The sequence below is a fragment of the Salmo salar genome, chromosome 04 (assembly GCF_965601325.2).
Source record: "Salmo salar chromosome 04, fSalSal1, whole genome shotgun sequence".
Taxonomy (NCBI): Eukaryota; Metazoa; Chordata; class Actinopteri; order Salmoniformes; family Salmonidae; genus Salmo; species Salmo salar.
In genome coordinates this window covers 80,547,132-80,567,597 of record NC_138294.1, presented here as the reverse complement: position 1 = coordinate 80,567,597, position 20,466 = coordinate 80,547,132, and the positions used below count along the sequence as shown (strand labels likewise).

General features: G+C 42.4%; 1 protein-coding gene across 1 annotated transcript in view; it reads left to right on the top strand.

The window, feature by feature from the left end:
• pdli4 (PDZ and LIM domain protein 4) overlaps positions 1 to 20,466 on the top strand; it is a 38,463-nt gene that overhangs the window by 2,627 nt on the left and 15,370 nt on the right. The window contains 1 exon segment of the mRNA NM_001141910.1: positions 7,911 to 8,062. Within this exon segment, the coding sequence (NP_001135382.1) occupies positions 7,911 to 8,062 (152 nt within the window).

Sequence of the window (20,466 nt, the reverse complement as noted above, 5' to 3'; positions counted from 1 at the left end):
ACTCATAGAAGTAGTAGTAGAAGAAAATTGACTACTTCAAAATTGAGATGGTCTCAATGACGTCGCCTGTGTGCTCAGACGCCATAATAAGACTGATACAATGAGGCCTCTATCATTCTGTCTGCCAAGAAGACCCAAACAAACTTTCTACAGTGTTGCCACATGATGCGGTGCAGAGTGTCTATTGGCCCATCTGTACTTTTTGCAACACCCACATGATATACTATTAACCACACAGTAGCTTACTGTGGCTGTCACATATTATCCATATAATAGGCTATAATCATGTATAATATCAATATAATATATAAAAGTTCATAAGTGACCAAATGCTCAAACAATCTTGCTTTGCCTCAGAAATCGACCCTTTACCCATATTTAAAGGTTCTGAATGAGTCGGGGCCAGCAGTGGATTTGGCAGTAGCCAATGGTTGGTCTCAGTCAAGGGTAAACTGTGGTGGGCTCCTGGAGTGGGCTGGGTGTTAACATTTGTTTTTCATCAGAGATTGTGGCGCTGCTGAGGGATTCCAGCTGTTGTCTCAGCTGTAAGATTCCAGACCCTTTAACTACCACTCCAACCAAGGATGTAATTTTTTGATTCATGAGAGAAGACTGACTCCAGGTCAGCTGAAGGTACCCTCTTTCGTGTTCCAGGCCATTGACATAATCACTTGGCCTAGTTGTTTTTTAAAGGCCTGACGAGCTTTGAGTTTACAGTACCTTGACTTTGTCCAGTGTAAGGACTGATCATCTGATATCATGACTGTGGTTTTCATTGTGCCAAGACATTATTAGACTTTCTCAAATCTTCCTTAAGCCGGGTGAGATCAATACCATACCCAAACTGCATTATTGGCACTATAACAAGGCTATGATTCAAGCTTTGTCAGATTTTGGCCGATGTCACTGGTTGTGTGCGTCCCAAATGGTAGAAACTAGTGCACTATATGGGAAAAAGGGTGCCATATGTGACGTTAATCACAGGGTACAGTGAGATCCAATGGGGCTTAAAAGAGCGTCGGACCCAGTCCATAACACCAAGTCGAAGTGTCGTATGTAGTCAACTCCAACTTAAAAAAAACTCATAATGGTGGGAAAGGAATCCAGCTGGGCTCATCCAGGACGACGGTTCTGAAGCCTGGTCCCGGGGACCCAAAGGGGTGCATATTTTTGTTTTTGCCCTAGCACTACGCATTGGATTCACACCAACTCATCAGGCTTTGATGATTTGGATCAGGTGTTAAGTGATAGGGAAAAACATTTTCACCCCTTTGGGTCCCCAGGACCAGGCTTGAGAACCACTGAACCAGGGGGCTAGTTATATGCTACGGTAGATCTATTGTTGTTCAATTCTGCTGATATAGTATTCCCGGCTTGCTATTAATCACATTCACTGCATTCCTGCTATACTGCACCATGAGTGTACGTACTACACCATATGCAGTACTGATGTAGCAAGGTTACAATAAGGAATCCACATGGGGACATTTGGACAACCCAACCCCCACATGGTTCAAGCTCAGCGTAACCATTTAGGAAAAAGCAGAGCAGACATGCCTAACCGGCGAGATACTTTTTCCATCCAAGTGCTCAGCGGCACTCTATTTTACACAGAGGGACGATTCCCCTGCGCATATCCGAGTTCATGATCTGGAACACCTGCACTCTGAGACAGTGAAAGTTCTAGATCCCTGTACACAGTCCTGATAGCAGCAGCTGGTTTGTAGCTAAAGGTGCTAATTTTCTGAGGTTGGGGAATTAAGCTGGAGTTGATGAATGTGAAGTCCATAGGACTCGTGCATCTAAATTGCAAGCCAGGGTTCCCAGCCAGGTCACTGATGTTATTGCCAAAGCACTTTGAAGGGATGTGTAGAAAATGGTAGTTGTGCGATAAAACCTTGTTAAATCAATGTCAATTCAACTCTCATGCATGATATGAGGCAAGTGGCCAGCTAATGGTGCCAATTCACAAGCATTTTTCCTCTGGGACAGTAGTTCACTGCTCCATGTAATGTACATTTCATCCAAAAATGTGTCTTTATTAAGGATTATTCACAAGTTTCCTTTTCTGAGAATGGATGATTCCCGGCTAATACAGAACTTTCCCGTAACGTTCCCTAAAGGTTATATTTAGGTTATTTTACATAACTTTCCCACAACGTTCTTGGAAACATTTGTTCCATAGGTAGGCTATACAGTTGTAGTGGGCCTACACACTGATACCAAGGTCAGATCCTGTTCATAAGGTCTATACATATCAAGCCTTTACAAACCATTGTCTTGTGTATTTTCTCTACTGACTGTGACTGAGGTCACTGACATTTACTCTTTATCAAAAATGTATTGTCTCTGAGTAGATAAAGCTGGAGTCGTCAATACTTGACTCGTAATGTAAAAGTTCCTCCTTTCAAATGTAAGGAGAGGTTTACTTCACCGACATTTGAACTCTGTGATATTTTCCTTTCCTCTGAAGTGATTTTAAGAGAAGGATGTATCTACCAGGCAGTAAATACATATTTTTTTTACCTTTTCCTGGTTCTTCCTAAATTGGATTTACAGGTCTTTCTTGTTCACTTGCTGTTTTATGATTGTTTTCCCTAACACCATAGTGCTGAACACATTAGCTGTGTGTGAATACTCATACTAACATAGTATATACTCATTAAGTATGTAGTATACAGTATGTCATTTTAGTATACTGTAAACTAACCGTATCCTTTCAGTTGAGTGTACTAGCTCTTCGCCTGTCTACCGGAAGTTTGTTGCTATGCAACCTCTTGCTAGCTAGTTAGCATAACAAATTACTAGTTTGGGTGTTCTTAAACTCAATCTGGATTGCCAGTATGCTCAAATTCAGAGCGTTGTCAGATTGTCCGTTTGTAAATTCAGAGCGTTTCGCTCTCGGAGCGCACACTGGACGCTCGGGCCGAGGAGTAGGGTTGATTTGAGCATTCTGACCTTTCAACATCAGCCAAGCACCCAAGCTAATGTTGGCTGACTTGCTAGCTTCTTCCAGACACAAATGAGACCACTCTGACCATTTTACTCACCCCCTAGCAGAGCTGGTTATCCAGAGCGTTGGTGACTAACTGTGCTGCTGGCAACAATTTAATTATGCTCTTCTGCCTACGTTTACTGACACCGGCCATATTCAATGGGTGTTGCGCGCTCCTGATTTCATTATTCTGCGCTCTGAGAATGCTCTGAAATTGGAGTAGTTAGCTAGAGTGAATTTACGAAAGCACCCGAATGTTCATTGAGAACGCACAACAACTTTACCATTTAGCTAAGCTTGACAAGAATAATCAAGTCAATAAATGTTGGGTAGTTAAGAGGTCGACCGATTAATCGGCATGGCCAATTAATTAGGGCCGATTTCAAGTTTTCATAACAATCGGTAATCAGCATTTTTGGACGCCGGTTGCGTTCCACGAGGAAACTGCGTGGCAGGCTGACCACCTGTTACGCGAGTGCAGCAAGGAGCCAAGGTAAGTTGCTAGCTAGCATTAAACTTATCTTATAAAAAAACAATCAATCTTCACATAATCACTAGTTAACTACACATAGTTGATGATATTACTAGGTTAACTAGCTTGTCCTGCGCTGCATATAATCAATGCGGTGCCTGTTATTTTATCATCGAATCACAGCCTACTTCGCCAAACAGGTGATGATTTAACAAAGGCGCATTTGCGAAAAAAGCACAATCTTTGCACAAATGTGCCTAACCATAAACATCAATGCCTTTCTTAAAATCAATACACACTATTACACAAGTATTTTTTTAAACCTGCATATTTAGTTAAAATAAATTCATGTTAGCTGGCAATATTAACTAGGGAAATTGTGTCAGTTCTCTTGCGTTCATTGCACGCAGGGTCAGGGTATATGCAACAGTTTGGGCCGCCTGGCTCGTTGCGAACTAATTTGCCAGAATTTTACCTAATTATGACATAACATTGACGGTTGTGCAATGTAACAGGAATATTTAGACTTAGGGTTGCCACCCGTTTGATAAAATATGGAACGCTTCTGTATTTCACTGAAAGAATAAACATTCTGTTTTCGAAATTATAGTTTCCGGATTTGACCTTTATTAATGACCAAAGGCTCGTGTTTCTGTGTTTATTATAATTAAGTCTATAATTTGATAGAGCAGTCTGACTGAGGTGGTAGACAGCAGCATGCTCGTAAGCATTCATTCAAACTTTACTGCATTTGCCAGCAGCTCTTAGTAATGCTTGATCACAGTGCTGTTTATGATTTATCAACTCCTGAGATTAGGCTGGCAATACTGAAGTGCCTATTAGAACATCCAATAGTCAAAGGTATATGAAATACAGATTGTATAGAGAGAAATAGTCGTCGCGTCATAATTCGGCCGATTAATTGGTATCGGCTTTTTTTGGTCTTCCAATAATCTGTATCGGCATTGAAAAATCATAAGTGGTCGACCTCAAGTAGTTAGTTAGCCTGTAGTTAATATACTGGCAAGTTTGATGTATAGGTAACGTTAGGCAACTAATGTTAGGTAGCTAGCTAACAACATACCGGTACATACTGCTGTAATGATATGCAGTTCGTAAGGACAGCGTAGCTAACAAATTGTCAGCCAACATAACGTGTAAGGTAACTTATTTGAGAAGTCATTACTTTATTACATTGCTCAAGATTTTCTTAATGTTTGTCATAATTAAAGCAATGAATTTGTATCTGCTGTCATTGTACTTCAGCTGCATATTTTCTGCCATTTTCTTCAAATCTGAAAACGATGTAAAGCAACGCCTATTTCCTGAAGAATTGCCTTATGGGCCCTAAAGTACGGAAATAGTGTCCTCTGCGTGTATTCTTCATATTTTGGCGAATTTAGTACGACATCCGGAAACCTTTGGCATACTAACGATATCCATACTATGACCAATAACCGTACCATATACTCAATTCACGTCACAAATAGTATGGCTAGTATGAGTATTTGAACCCCGCTATTGTCTCTGTGCCCCTAAGCGTTCTGTCTTTGTGCTGCATACCTAAGAGTCATGTGGCTTTCAGACAAATTAGATTTACTTACTTTTTGTCTGCCAATATTTTCCTGCAGCCATTTCCAGCACTTGAGGCATTCAACATGGTTTCAATTACCGTCATACAAATGACAAATTAATTTATACAATTCTAGCAGTCACAAATAAAATAATGGATATTGGTCAATGGACTGCAGTGCAAGGAGTGGACTCATTTGCAATGAACAGACATTTAGCTACACCAATTGGAATCAGTGTTACTCAATGACTGACGCCATGGTCATGTACGCAGCCTAGTAGGTGACGACATTCCCCTTGGCTGTATTGAAGTTCAGGAGCTCTCTCCTTGGCTTTGCCGTCTCATTAGAGAGCCAATGTATTTACTCATAAGCTGTTCCATTGTTTATGGCATTGGCTCATTTCAACTCCTTTGTAAGAGTGCGACAATCTAACGGCATTGGGAATTTTGTAAAGTAGCAAGTAATGTTTTTCCATAAGCGTCTCCATCAACAAGCAAGCAAACAAAGTTGTTTGTCTGGTTGCCAACATCATTCCTGTGTTTCACCATGTGAGCCTTTCTGTTGCCTTGCCTAGCGGTCAGTCCGCCCACAGGGCAAAACTGTTCAGATGAATGCTGCTGTATTGGGGCACACAATGATGACACTAAACAATACTTTGACCCTGCCTTATTTCACACCTCACCAAGCACTGTTGATCCTACTGTTTCCAAGCAAACACTTACTGTACGTTGGGGGACTAGCTCAGTCTTTGGCAGGCCCCATGGCCTTTGTGTGACATTAAAATGTAATATGCTAAGCGTTATCTGACAATGTGTTACTGATTAACTGTGTCTCATTGTGTGAAGGGACCACGTTCTAGAGTGACTCAATGTTTTTAGATTGCTCAAGGAATGCACTGAATATACATGCAATCGATTTTCATAAAATATGCCTAAGAAGGGATCTGGACTCTGAACCTTTCACCAAACATCCTCCATACATATAAACAGGGACTGCTCGTTTTGCTAATAGCGTCAGTATAATGTGTATCATTGGGAGTTTGTGTGAATGCATCCGAGCGTGTGTTCTGGATAATTAAAGGCCTGTTGTGGAGGCTTGGTGTGAGAGCATGAGTGAGTCTCCTATGGATGGCCATTCATGCCTTGACCCTGGTCTTTGTCCCTCTACAATAACAACACAACCTCCTGCACCGTGACACTGCACATCATTCACAATACACCTCTGTTTTCTCAGGCACAGTCAGACCCCATGGCAGTGACCCCTACGTTTACCGGAACTGGGACTGCCTGTGACCGAGAGGGGAGTCAGAGGCTGTAAATTAGGCATTCCACACTGAAACTCTTGTCTCGGCTATTAGTTTTTCACAGGCCATGAATTTATATGCTTTTCCTCTCAAAGCACTGCTCAGTGTGCTGGCCTGCTCTCCTGCTGTGGAATCACTTTTTCTCCATAGATATTGTGAAGTGCTATAGATCAGGGTTTCCCAAGAACATTAACATTGTTCTTAAATTATTAAACTGTCGGCTTCCATTTTATTTATAATGGGCTGTGTCAAAACATTATTTTAACACAATTGTGTTGCAACCATTGGTCCCAATGATAATCTATCCTATTATAACTTGCAGACAGCATTCAGAGTAATATGCCATATTGAGATCAAGTTGCAATTGCTCTTTTATGAAGTGAAAGCACAGCACTTAAAGAAATTGATTACAGAATAGTGACACGTCTGACATTTGAACAAACATCTTCACTCTGCTTGAAGTATGGATTGGTTAGAGTTCGGTCCAACAAAGTTTTCATGTCACAGGAGGTAAAATATTGATTTCATCCAAGCGTGTCAGAGAAAGGATGTTGAAGGGCACCCCTCTTGTATACTGAGTATATCATGTACAATTGTAATTGAGAATGTTTTTTTTGTACTTATATTTGTGGTGTTGTTTTCATATCAGCCATTTTGTTCTTCCAACCTCACCGTACACATTGTTTTTAATCTGTACTGTTTTCTTTCATTACTTTTCTTTTGGTGCAAACAAAAAAACAGCCCCCTCCTATGGCTGGTCTAGTTATATGGGGGGACGGAATGTTGTGATGCTTGATTTCATTTGACCGCTGTCTGCCAAATCGAGATGTCCGGTAATGCAGGCATGGAAAAAGATGTGTGATGGGGGGGGGGGGGGTGTAATTATGGAAAATTGCTGTTATGTAAACAAGTGTCTAAAGGGGAAACGTACTTGAAACCTCCTCCCTCCGGGGCCCAGAAAAATGTCCACAGGAGCTTAATATATCTGTAGTGAGGACCATAGAGAAGAACCTGCACTGTATCTGTGTCAAACAGGTCTCGTTAGAGGGCCGTTCGGATGGACAGCACTCATGTGTTGGGTGCGTCTCAAAAAAACCAAACTATTCCCTATATAGTGCACCACTTTTGACCAGAGCCTTATGAGTCCTAGTAGTACATCATACAGGGAATTGGGTGGACTCCTGTTGACATCCTGTAGATTTGGGTGATATGATTTTATTTAGGTAGTAAGGCACATTTTGTCTTCCACAGTTGAATTTCATTGTTTTAGAACCTGCTTCTCATATAATAATGGTGGCTATCAATGCTTTGACACTCATTTCACAATTTGACAACATTGAACTCTGGAATCAATTTAAACTACCAAGCCTTAACAATAACGATTTAAGTGGCTGTTTGCTCATTTTGCTGTGTCACTCACTGTTGCTAGCGTTAGGATATGTAAACCTATAGTCTAAGGGTAGTTAGCATTACAGCCTGAATAGACTGTCATTATTATTGCATTTTGGCTGGGTGTGGCACTTCCACCCTAATATATTATTTTGTCCATCTTTGTTTGGTGGTTAGGTAACACCAGACAGTAAGGCTGCACAGGGGGACCTGTGTCCTGGGGACACCATCCTGGCCATCAATGGCGACAGCACAGAGACCATGACGCACATGGAGGCCCAGAACAGGATCAAGGCCTGCATGGGGGAGCTCACACTGGCCGTCAGCAGGTAAGTCTACATGGTACTGTTTGAGTCCCACATGGCACCCTACCACCTACATAGCCCTGGTCAAAAGTGGTGCACTATATAGGGAATAGGGTGCTATTTGGGGACGCACCTTCAGACGCTGACATCAAAATGATCGTCTCCTAAAGTTGTTTTTAGAGAGGAAACCAGACAGCATTGACAAGAGGTCTGATTGGAATGAATGACACAATGCGTTAGCTTGAATTGTCCGACGCAGCCATGTAGTGTTCTTTCAGTCACATGGAAGCCAGTCAGTGATCAATTCTCTACCCCCACAGAGCACTCTTGCATCACATTCTTTAAGGCGTACACATTGTGGCACAGCATGGCCTCTGAAGTGGACCGTTGGCTTGATATTGTATATTCAGCCCTTCATGCTGGGTGAAACAGCTCTTTCCACAGCTTACACCGATGTATAATTCTTGTTGCTGAACTATTTGGTGTTGGGGAGGGCAGGAGCTACATGTTGTAATGCTATATAGTTCTCTAATCCACAGAGAATGGTCAGGCTAAACAGCCATTTGGAACCGAGAACTCAGAAATAGGGACAAAGCAGTGGAAGATTATTTTTTTTCTTCTCCCAGCTTTCCAATGGAGGGCTTGAAATTCCCAGATGAGAAGAGTAGCTGGCTACTGCGGTTTGGGATAACAACAGATCCAGGATGAAAATGTCCTGAGTAGTAAAGTGAAGAGTAGGCACAGAATTGTAGTACACTTCAGCCTGGACAGACTTTGCACATGAAATGGAAAGGAGAATCAGCCTGATTTCCACATCCATGGGTAACCTGATCCATCAGATGAGCAGGAGTCATGGAGTTGTTTGAGCTCAATGTTTTATCCTGTCAGAAAAAACTTTCCACTTTCCGTTTGTGTGTATCTAGAATGTGCTTTCCCCGAAACGCTCCGGCCTCTGAGAAAGGTCCATTTATCAGACTGAGCGTTAAGTGCTATATCCACATAGGAGTTGTAAATTTATTTAAGGATACTCAAGGTTGAGTTCAGTGCGATCTCGAGTGGGAACTGAACTGTAGAAAGACACAAGGTGAGCTTTCCTATGTCGAGTTCACATAAATGTACTTTAATGCTTTTAAATGGATCTTGGCTCAGACATATTTAATCAATCAAAAATATTATCTTGTTTTTGTTAGCCTCTACTCCATAAAATGCATGCTCTTTTCAATCAGTCAGGAGCATGAGCAAATGATTAGGGAAACCATAACTGGAGGTTAGAGATGAAATGCCATCCAACTACTCCTGCAGTACCAAATAGGTGAATGCTGTTTCACATTCATCCGTCTTTTCTATTCTCCACGGCTTAATGAGAACATCCAAAAGGCAGGTCACATGACGGTATGGTGAACACAGCAGCACGACACCCCGGGATTTACTGGCATGTGACCTTTTTCACTACACCATTGAGTAATTTATGTTGGCCTGAGCTGCTGACTCTATGGATGGTGTGTTGCGCCGATAACTATGCACCCTTTTCTCCAGCCTCAGCTGAAATGAACTGCTAGCATTCAGTGTGAGGTACAGAGCTGGTGGAATGGGGAGGTGGGGACAATCCACACAGGCATAAGAATGTTACTTTACGGCGGAGATTTGTGCTGTGTGTATGGCTGGAAATTCAATTACATAGACTGCATGTGTAGTTTAGCATTGGATTTCTCTCTTATACCCAGAGGATATAGGGCACTTCAAGTCCCTCACTTTATGTAATGTTTGTTACATATTTTACCTGTATTTAAAACCTCAAAGTACATTCCCTTCACACTTACAGTAAGCACAAGGGAGGGGAGATTTTGGAGGGCTTAATATGGATAATGCTCACTTTATTGATTTCTTGACAAAAGTAATGTTGTGTTGCAGGTCAAAATCAAATGTATTTGTCATATGCGCTGACTACACCCGCTGTAGACTTTACCGTGAAATGCTTCTACTGTATGGGCCCTTTCCCAACAATGCAGAGTTAAAAAGTAAGAAAAATTTGATAAATTAAAAAGGAAATGTTAACACCGTAAAATAGCAACAATGACACTATATACAAGGGGTACCGGTACTGAGTCAATGTGCAGGGGTACGAGGTAGTTCAGAAATGATTTTATACCGCTTATTCTGTACAGGCTTCCTTTTCACTCTGTCAATTAGGTTAGTATTGTGGAGTAACTACAATGTTGATCCATCCTCAGGTTTCTCACAGCCATTAAACTTGAACTGTTCTTAGTCACCATTAGCCTCATGGTGAAATCCCTGAGCGGTTTCCTTCCACTCCGGCAACTGAGTTAGGAAGGGTGCCTGTATCTTTGTAGTGACTGGGTGTATTTATACACCATCAAGTGTCATTAATAACTTCACCATGCTCAAAGGGATATTCAATGTCTGTCATTTTTTTTACCATCTACCAATAGGTGCCCTTTGGGAGGCATTGGAAAAACTCCCTAGTCTTTGTAGTTGAATCTGTTTGAAATTCACTGCTCCACTGTGGTACCTTACAATTATCTCTATGTGTGGGGTACAGAGATGAGGTAGTCATTCAAAAATCATGTTAAATACTATTTCTGCATAGTCCATGTAACTTAGGACTTAAACATATTTTTACTCCTGAACTTATTTATGCTTGCCATAACGAAGGGGTTGGATACTTATTGACTCCAGACATTTCAGCTTTTAATTAGTAAATATTTAGACAAACACAATTCCACTTTGACATTGTGTGTGTGTACTTTTTGAAGGCACTGTACATATAGATAGGGGTAAACATGACTAGGCAATCAAGATGGACAATAAACAGAGTAGCAGCACCATATGTGACAATTGCTTGTGTGATTAGAGTCCAGTGAGTGTGCATAGTCAGTAAAAAAAAAAAGATAAAGGACTCAATGCAAATCGTTTGGGTAGCCATTTGATTCACTGTTCAACAATCTTATGGCTTGGGGGTAGAAGTTAAGGAGCCTTTTTGGTCCCATACTTGGTGCTCTGGTACAGCTTGCCATGTGGTAGCAGAGAGAACGTCTATGACTTGGGTTATGTTTCCTGGGGAGACGGAAGTATTGAACTTGTAGATGTATTTTTGTTTGGAATGACCAGAAGAGGCGGAGGCCTAGTTGACTTACCCAGAAAATAATATTTTTGAGAACAACAGACCAAGCCCTCATTAAAAGACTCTGCTATAAAGGACTCACTGTGAGGCTGGAGAGGCCTGTAATTTTCTGGTGCTGCCGTTGGATAAATATATGAGCATACATGTCTGCTTGTGAACCAAAATGACATTGGTTGCAGTGAAGCTTGAGGCACTTAAGCACAATAAAGTCTTAGTTATGCCTCTGAATTCATTACTTTCATGACAATTTTTTTTCATAACCTGTTTTTAAAGAGCCTTCAAAGAAGAATCCCTTAGTAGCTAACCAGAGAGCCTCATGAAAGCAAGTCAAAGAAATCTATGCATTTCATAACTGGGCTTGGAAGAGCAGCTGTTTTTGGAAAAGACACTGCCTCTGAACTGAAATGGTTGTATTAATACATTTGTCACACAGCAGTTGGAAGGAAAGAGAAAGGCGGAGGAAGACACGCCAGGGCCCGGTTTCCCAACTGCATCTTAAGGCTAAATTCATTGTTGGAACCTTCATAGGCGCAACGTTAAATCTCTGAGCTGTTTCCCAAAACCACCGTTATTAACGTTTCAATTGAAAACGCTCGTAATCTAACACCTGCCTCACCACTCATAGGACAGGATTTGTTGTATATTTTTTGTTGTTGCCCTCCTGTGAATAAAGTGACACATCTCAATTAAACATAGAATCGCATGGTGTAACCGTCTGTCTGACTCAGAACAAAGTTGCTAATGTCTTTGCAATTGATACAAACAAGCAACGTATAAAAAGATACAAATGAAAACCGAGATGACTGCATTCAAATATAAAGGGTAACCTTTAGGTGTATTTCGATCATATTGAAATGTAGTTAATGTTCAATAAATTGAGTTATATTTTGCTAATTGTAGGCTGTCTAATTCATCTTAACATATTTCATGTATAGCCTAACATGTGCGCAATGATGTGCCAAATCTGTGATTTTTGTGCATTCTTTATGGGTAAGCATTAGGATAAGCCACCTCAATATTTGCAGCCGTAGGTGGTAATATCTCTAGGAGCTGCTCCGTCACTATTGTGAAGGAAAGATTTGAATGGAGAAAGCTATCGAAATAGAACGCATATTGTTATGTTGTGTTGCTACCATGCTGTGTATCACATATTGCTGCCTTGCTATGTTAGGTCTCGCTTAATGTAGTGTTGTCTCTCTTGTTATGTGTTCTGTCCTATATTTATATTGTATTTATTATATATATTTTTTTTAATCCCAGGCCCCCGTCCCCGCAAGAGGCCTTTTGGTAGGCTGTCATTGTAAATAAGAATTTCTTAACTGACTTGCCTAGTTAAATAAAATATCAGTATCGACACATTCTCCGACGCACTTAGCGACCGTTCTTTCTGCGTAGTGTTTTGGGAAACGCATGTTACGCCTTTGGCCGTTTTGTAGGAAAGATGCGTTGTTAAAACACTCGTGGGCCTAATTTCTATTGTGAATCCAGGCCCAGCTTCAGTAGAGCTTGACACAGTCACCACTTCAACCCATCCAACCCCCTTTCTTCATTTCCAGCCCCTGATATGCTCCCTCAGCACTGCGCTGTGAGGTAAAATGGCTCTGCTAGTTCGGCATTTCCAGCCCCTGATATGCTCCCTCAGCACTGCGCTGTGAGGTAAAACGGCTCTGCTAGTTCGGCATTTCTGGCAGCCTGATCTAAAGGTGTGTCTCGCAGGGAGACTGGCTGTTACTGAACAGGCCCCGCTCCAAGTTCACTGTGGCGTCAGCTTCGGGCGGACAGAAACCTGGCAGGTCAGGGCCGTATTGAAACATGTCACGTCTCCCTTAGCTGGACTGTATATCTTGAGCCTCAATGAAGACATGGACCAGCTGTGGTGCGTCTCACCTCTCAACTAATGAAGTCATGAGACCAGTGTGGGGGACTGAGAGGGGTACTGAGGGTGAGAGCAGAACAAAGAGGGAGAGGAAGTTATGCCACCGTTGTCCTGGTCTGACTGCCTGGACAGTGAGTCAAAGCTGTGGAATTATGAATGGTACAGGGATTTGACGGGCAGTACTCCTGCTAGGGAGGGAACAGCCAAAGAGGGGAAAAGTCATCCCAGGGCACTGATGTTGCGGTTGAAAATGCCACATCAAGTGAGCTGGTGGTCAGGAGGGGAGACTACAGCCCTTCTGCTGCCATTTGATTTGTTGTCTTCAAAACCAGGAATCTAATAAGTATCCCCCAGGTCTGGTGAAAAGACTTCGTAAGTGTGGTTTTAACCAGTCTCCAAGATCAGAGGCTACATTTGATCTTGTCATGTTACTGATAATGAAGTAGCAGCATGATGGTTTTGCTTTATAAACGGTGTAATATCAAAAGACTGGTTTCAGTGGGATCAAGAGGAGTCCAGATGCATTTGATAACAGGAAGACCTTGATATAATGCTGTTGATCGTCATCTTGTTCTGAGGGTAGCTTCTCCCCTCTAGTCAATGCGGCATGGAATTTCCTCCCAGCCGAATTCAACCATCCACATTCTGGGATTGTAACATACTCTGTTTCACGGAAACATGGCTAGCTTGGGACATGCTGTCGGAGTCCGTACAGCCAACGGGGTTTTCAGTGCGTCGCGCCGGCTGGAATAAACTTCTCTCCGGTTAGAAGGGCGGGGGTGTATGTTTCATGATTAACGACTCATGGTGTAATTTTAACAACATACAGGAACTCAAGTCCTTTTGTTCACCTGACATAGAATTCCTTACAATCAAATGCCAACTGTATCTCCCAAGAGACCTGTCCTCCATTATTGTCACAGCCGTGTATATCCCCCCTCAGGTGGATACCAAGACGGCCAGCATAGAGCTTCACTGGACTTAATGCAAACTGGAAACCATATATCCTGAGGCTGCATTTATTGTAGCTGGGGATTTTAACAAAGCTAATTTGAGAACAAGGCTACCTAAATTCTGTCAGCATATCGATTGCAGTACACGAGAGTAACACGCTCGACCACTGCTACTCTAACTTCCGCGATGCATACAAGGCCCTCTGCCGCCTTCCTTTTGGCAAATCTGACCATGACTCCATCTTGTTGCACCCCTTCTATAGGCAGAAGCGAAGACAGGAAGCGCCCGTGCTTTGGTCAGATCAGTGTTGGATAGACCTATCAGATTCCACACTTCAAGATTGCTTGGATCACGTGGACTGGGATATGTTCCAGGTAGCCTCGGACAACAACATTGACTTATACGCTGACTCTGTGAGCAAGTTTATAAGGAAGTGTATAGGAGATGTTGTACCCACGGTGACTATTAAAACCTTCCCTAACCAGAAACCGTGGATTGATTGCAGCGTTCAGGCAAAACTGAAAGCACGTACCACTGCATTTAACCATGGAAAGGTGACTGGGAATATGGCCGAATACAAACAGTGTAGTTATTCCCTTCGCAAGGCAATCAAACAAGCAAAATGTCAGTATAGAGACAAAGTGGAGTCGCAATTCAACGGCTCAGACACAAGATGTATGTGGCAGGGTATACAGACAATCATGGATTACAAAAAGAAAACCAGCCCCGTCACGGACATCGACGTCTTGCTTCCAGACAAATTAAACAACTTCTTTGCGCGCTTTAAGGACAATACAGTGCCACCGACGTGAACCGCTACCAAAGACTGTGGGCTCTCCTCCGTGGCCGACGTGAGTAAATGTGTTAACCCTCGCAAGGCTGCCGTCCCAGATGGCACCCCTAGCCGCGTCCTCAGAGCATGCGCATACAAGCTGGCTGGTGTGTTTACGGACATATTCAATCAATCCCTATCCCAGTCTACTGTCCCTGCATGCTTCAAGATGGTCACCATTGTTCCTGTTCCCAAGAAAGCCAAGGTAACTGAACTAAATGACTATCGCCCCGTAGCACCCAATTCTGTCATCATGCTTTGAGAGACTAGTCAAGGATCATATCACCTCCACCTTACCGGCCACCCTAGACCCACTTAAATTTGCTTACTGGCCCAATAGGTCCACAGACGATGCAATCGCCATCACACTGCCCTATCCCATCTGGACAAGAGGAATACCTGTGTAGAACGCTGTTCATTGACTACAGCTCAGCATTCAACACCCTATTATCCTCCAAACTCATCATTTAAGCTTGAGTCCCTGGGACTTGACCCCGCCCTGTGCAACTGGGTCCTGGACTTCTTGATGGGCCGCCCCCAGGTGGTGAAGGTAGAAAACAACATCTCCACTCCGCTGATCCTCAACACAGGGCCCCACAAGTGTGCGTTCTCAGCCCTCTCCTGTACTCCCTGTTCACCCACAGCTGTGTGGCTATGCAGTGTGGTGTCAGGAAAATAACCTTAATGTCAGCAAAACAAAAGATGATTGTGGACTTCAGGAAACAGCAAAGGGAGCACCCCGCTATCCACATCAACTGGGCAGCAGTGGAGAAGGTGGATATGTTTTTTTTTTAAGTTCATCGGTGTACATATCACTGACAAACTGAAATGGTCCACGCAAACAGACAGTGTGATGAAGGCGGCGCAACATCTTCTCTTCAACCTCAGGAGGCTGAAAAAATGTGGCTTGTCACCAAAAACCCTCACTAACTTTTTTACAGGTGCACAATCGAGAGCATCATGTCGAGCTGTATCACTGGCTGGTACGGCAACTGCACCGCCCACAACCGCAGGGCTCTCCAGAGGGTGGTGCGGTCTGCACAATGCATCACCGGGGGCAAACTACCTGCCGTCCAGGACACCTTCAGCACCTGATGTCACAGGAAGGCAAAAAAGATCATCAAGGACAATAACCACCTGAGCCACTGCCTGTTCACCCTGTTTCCATCCAGAAGGCGAGGTCAGTACAGGTGCATCAAATCTGGGACAGGGATTGAAAAACCGCTATCTCAAGATCATCAGATTGAACAGCCATCACTAGCACAGAGAGGCGGCTGCCTACCTACAGACTTGATATCATTGGCCACTTTAATAAATGGAACACTAGTCATTTTAATAATGTCACTTTAAGAATGTTTACATCTTGCATTACTTATCTCATGTGTATATATACTGTATACTACACTATCTACTGCATCTTAGCCTCTCTCACTGCTCATCCATATTTTGTATTTATTTATTCGTATCCCATTCCTTTACTAGATTGTGTGTACTAGGTTTTGTTGTGTTTTGGAATTGTTAAGATACTGCTGCACTGTCGGCTCTAGAAGCATAAACATTTCGCTACACTTGCAATAACATCTGCTAACCATGTGTATGTGACCAATAAAATTAGATTTGATTCTTCCCATCGCCTTTATATACAGCTGAAGTTGGAAGTTTACATACACCTTAGCCAAATACATTCAAACTCAGTTTTTCACAATTCCTTACATGGGGCGGCAGTGTAGCCAAGTGGTTAGAGCGTTGGACTAGTAACCGAAAGGTTGCAAGATCAAATCCCTGAGCTGACAAGGTACAAATCTGTCGTTCTGCCACTGAACAAGGCAGTTAACCCACTAGGCCGTCATTTAAAATAAGAATTTGTTCTTAACTGACTTGCCTAGTTAAATAAAGGTTAAAAAATAAAATAAAAATCAGTAAGAATTCCCTCTAGGTCAGTTAGGATCACCACTTTATTTTAAGAATGTGAAATAATAAGAATGTGAATTGGAGTATGATTTCATCTTTTATTTCTTCCATCAGATTCCCAGTGGGTCAGATACATATGCACTCAATTAGTATTTGGTAGCATTGCCTTAAACAATTTAAACTTGTGTCAAACGTTTCGGTTAACTTCCCACAATAAGTTGGGGGAATTTTGGCCCATTCCTACTGACAGAGCTGGTGTAACTGAGTCAGGTTTGTAGGCCTCTTTGCTCACACATGCTTTTTCAGTTCTGCCCACAAATTTTCTATAGGATTGAGGTCAGGGCTTTGTGATGGCCAGTCCAATAACTTGACTTTGTTGTCCTTAACTTCTATAGGGCCAGTGGGACGATTTCGTCCCACCTACGTAACAGCCAGTGGAATCCCGTGGCGCGTTATTCAAATACCTTAGAAATGCTATTACTTGAATTTCTCAAACATATGACTATTTTACACCATTTTAAAGACAAGACTCTCGTTAATCTAACCACACTGTCCGATTTCAAAAAGGCTTTACAACGAAAGCATAGCATTAGATTATGTCAGCAGAGTACCCAGCCAGAAATAATCAGACACCCATTTTTCAAGCTAGCATATAATGTCACATAAACCCAAACCACAGCTAAATGCAGCACTAACCTTTGATGATCTTCATCAGATGACACTCCTAGGACATTATGTTATACAATACATGCATGTTTTGTTCAATCAAGTTCATATTTATATAAAAAAAACAGCTTTTTACATTAGCATGTGACGTTCAGAACTAGCATACCCCCCACAAACTTCCGGTGAATTTACTAAATTACTCACGATAAACGTTCACAAAAAACATAATTATTTTAAGAATTATAAATACAGAACTCCTCTGCACTCGCTATGTCCGATTTTTAAAATAGCTTTTCGGTGAAAAGCACATTTTGCAATATTCTATGTAGATAGCCCGGCATCACAGGGCTAGCTATTTAGACACCCAGCAAGTTTAGCACTCACCAAAGTCAGATTTACTATAAGAAAAATGTTATTACCTTTGCTGTTCTTCGTCAGAATGCACTCCCAGGACTTCTACTTCAATAACAAATGTTGGTTTGGTTCAAAATAATCCATAGTTATATCCAAATAGCGGCGTTTTGTTCGTGCGTTCAAGACACTATCCGAAAGGGTAAAGAGGGTGACGCGCCCGACGCGTTTCGTGACAAAAAAATTCTAAATATTCCATTACCGTACTTCGAAGCATGTCAACCACTGTTTTAAAATCAATTTTTATGCCATTTTTCTCGTAAAAAAGCGATAATATTCCGACCGGGAATCTGTTTTAGTACAAAGAGAGAGAAAATAAAAACATGGGGTCGCCTCGTGCACGCGCCTCAGTCTCATTGTCCTCTGATAGACCACTTACCAAAGGCGCTAATGTTTTTCAGCCAGGGGCTGCCTCGACATCATTCAGCTTTTTCCCGGGTTCTGAGAGCCTATGGGAGCCGTAGGAAGTGTCACGTTACAGCAAAGATCCTACATTTTCAATAGAGTCAAGAAGCCCAAGGAATGGTCAGAGAGGGCACTTCCTGTACAGAATCTTCTCAGGTTTTTGCCTGCCATATGAGTTCTGTTATACACAGACACCATTCAAACAGTTTTAGAAACTTTAGGGTGTTTTCTATCCAAAGCCAATAATTATATGCATATTCTAGTTTCTGGGCAGTAGTAATAACCAGATTAAATCGGGTACGTTTTTTATCCGGCCGTGTAAATACTGCCCCCTAGCCCTAACAGGTTAAGCCATTTTGCTACAACTTTGGCAGTATGCTTGGGGTCATTGTCCATTTGGAAGACCCATTTGTGACCAAGCTTTAACGTCCTGACTGATGTCTTGATGTTGGTTCAATATATCCACTTAATTGTCCTGCCTCATGATGCCATCTATTTTGTGAAGTGCACCAGTCCCTCCTGCAGCAAAGCACCCCCACAACATGATGCTGCCACCCCCTGCTTCACGGTTGGGATGGTGTTCTTCGGCTTGCAAGCGTTCCCCTTTTTCCTCTAAACATAACAATGGTCATTATGGCCAAACAGTTCTATTTTTGTTTCATCAGAAATTTCTCCAAAAAGTACGATCTTTGTCCCCATGTGCAGTTGCAAACCATAGTCTGGCTTTTTTATGGTGGTTTTGGAGCAGTGGCTGCTTCTTTGCTGAGCGGCCTTTCAGGTTATGTTGATATAGGACTTGTTTGACTGTGGATATGGATACTTTTGTACCTGTTTCCTCCAGCATGTTCACAAGGTCCTTTGCTGTTGTTCTGGGGTTGATTTGCACTTTTTGCACTAAAGTAGGTTCATCTCTAGGAGACAGAACGCGTCTCCTTCCTGAGCGGTATGACGGCTGTGTGGTCCTATGGTGTTTATACTTGCGTACTATTGTTTGTACAGATGAACGTGGTACCTTCAGGCGTTTGTACATTTTTCCCAAGGATCAACCAGACTTGTCGAGGTCTACAATTTTTATTTTTGAATTCTAGGCTGATTTCTTTTGATTTTCCCATGACGTCAAGCAAAGAGGCACCGAGTTTGAAGGTAGGCCTTGAAATACATCCACAGGTACACCTCCAATTGACTCAAAGGATGTCAATTAGCCTATCAGAAGCTTCTAAAGCCATGACATTTCTGGAATTTTCCAAGCTGTTTAAAAGCACAGTCAACTTAGCGTATGTAAACTTCTGACCCACTGGAATATTGATACTGTGAAATAATCTCTGTAAACAATTGTTGGAAAAATTACTTGTCATGCACAAAGTAGATGTCCTAACTGACTTGCCAAAACTAGTTTATTACAAGAAATTTGTGGAGTGGTTTGAAAAACGAGTTTTAATGACTCCAACCTAAGTGTATGTAAACTTCCGACTTCAACTGTACACTCATTTATGAGAATGGGGAGATGGGGAAGGCTCAGACCCCATACAGTTAGTTCAGCCATGGAGTCAGGCTCTGAAGCGCTTCCCTATACAGTACATGTCTCTGGTTGTTTCCCTGTTGGGTTATTGGCACTGGAAGCCAGTGAGGAGAGCTGGAAGACTGTCTGTTGTTGGAGCTCTGCACAGCTCTGATCCCTTGCAGACAGTTTCTCCACTAATCCCTCAAACGCTGACTCAATATTGGAGCACACGCTAAACTAGATCACGGAAAACAATATGCTCCATTGTGCCTGCACTATTGGTGTGTATCATAATGTCTGCCTCTCCATCGGCCTCTGCCTCAGTTTCCACTCGTCCGTCTTTGGTCCTCCTTACGACTTTCTTACCATGTTCTATGGTTCTTTTGTATTTAAGCAAATGTCAATTCATTTGCCGCCAATTGACTTGCTCAATAGAGCGTTCATATGTATCCAAGGAAACATCCTGGGATATAAAGTCTTGATATAAGTAGTGGGAAGGTCGGATCATCCCACGCAGTCCGCAGCTCATCCATCAAACACTTGCCCATAAAGCAGCCTTGATACGAACACCTCTGTGCTCATTTTTGAGGCATTGCCTCATGTGGCCGCAGCCATGCCAGCTGAATCCAAAGTGACCTCATCCTCCAGTTGTGAAGTTTACACCAGCGGAGAACTCAGAGACATCATTGTTTTCTCCTGCCCCAGAGGCCTGCCTGTGTCCTATGTACGT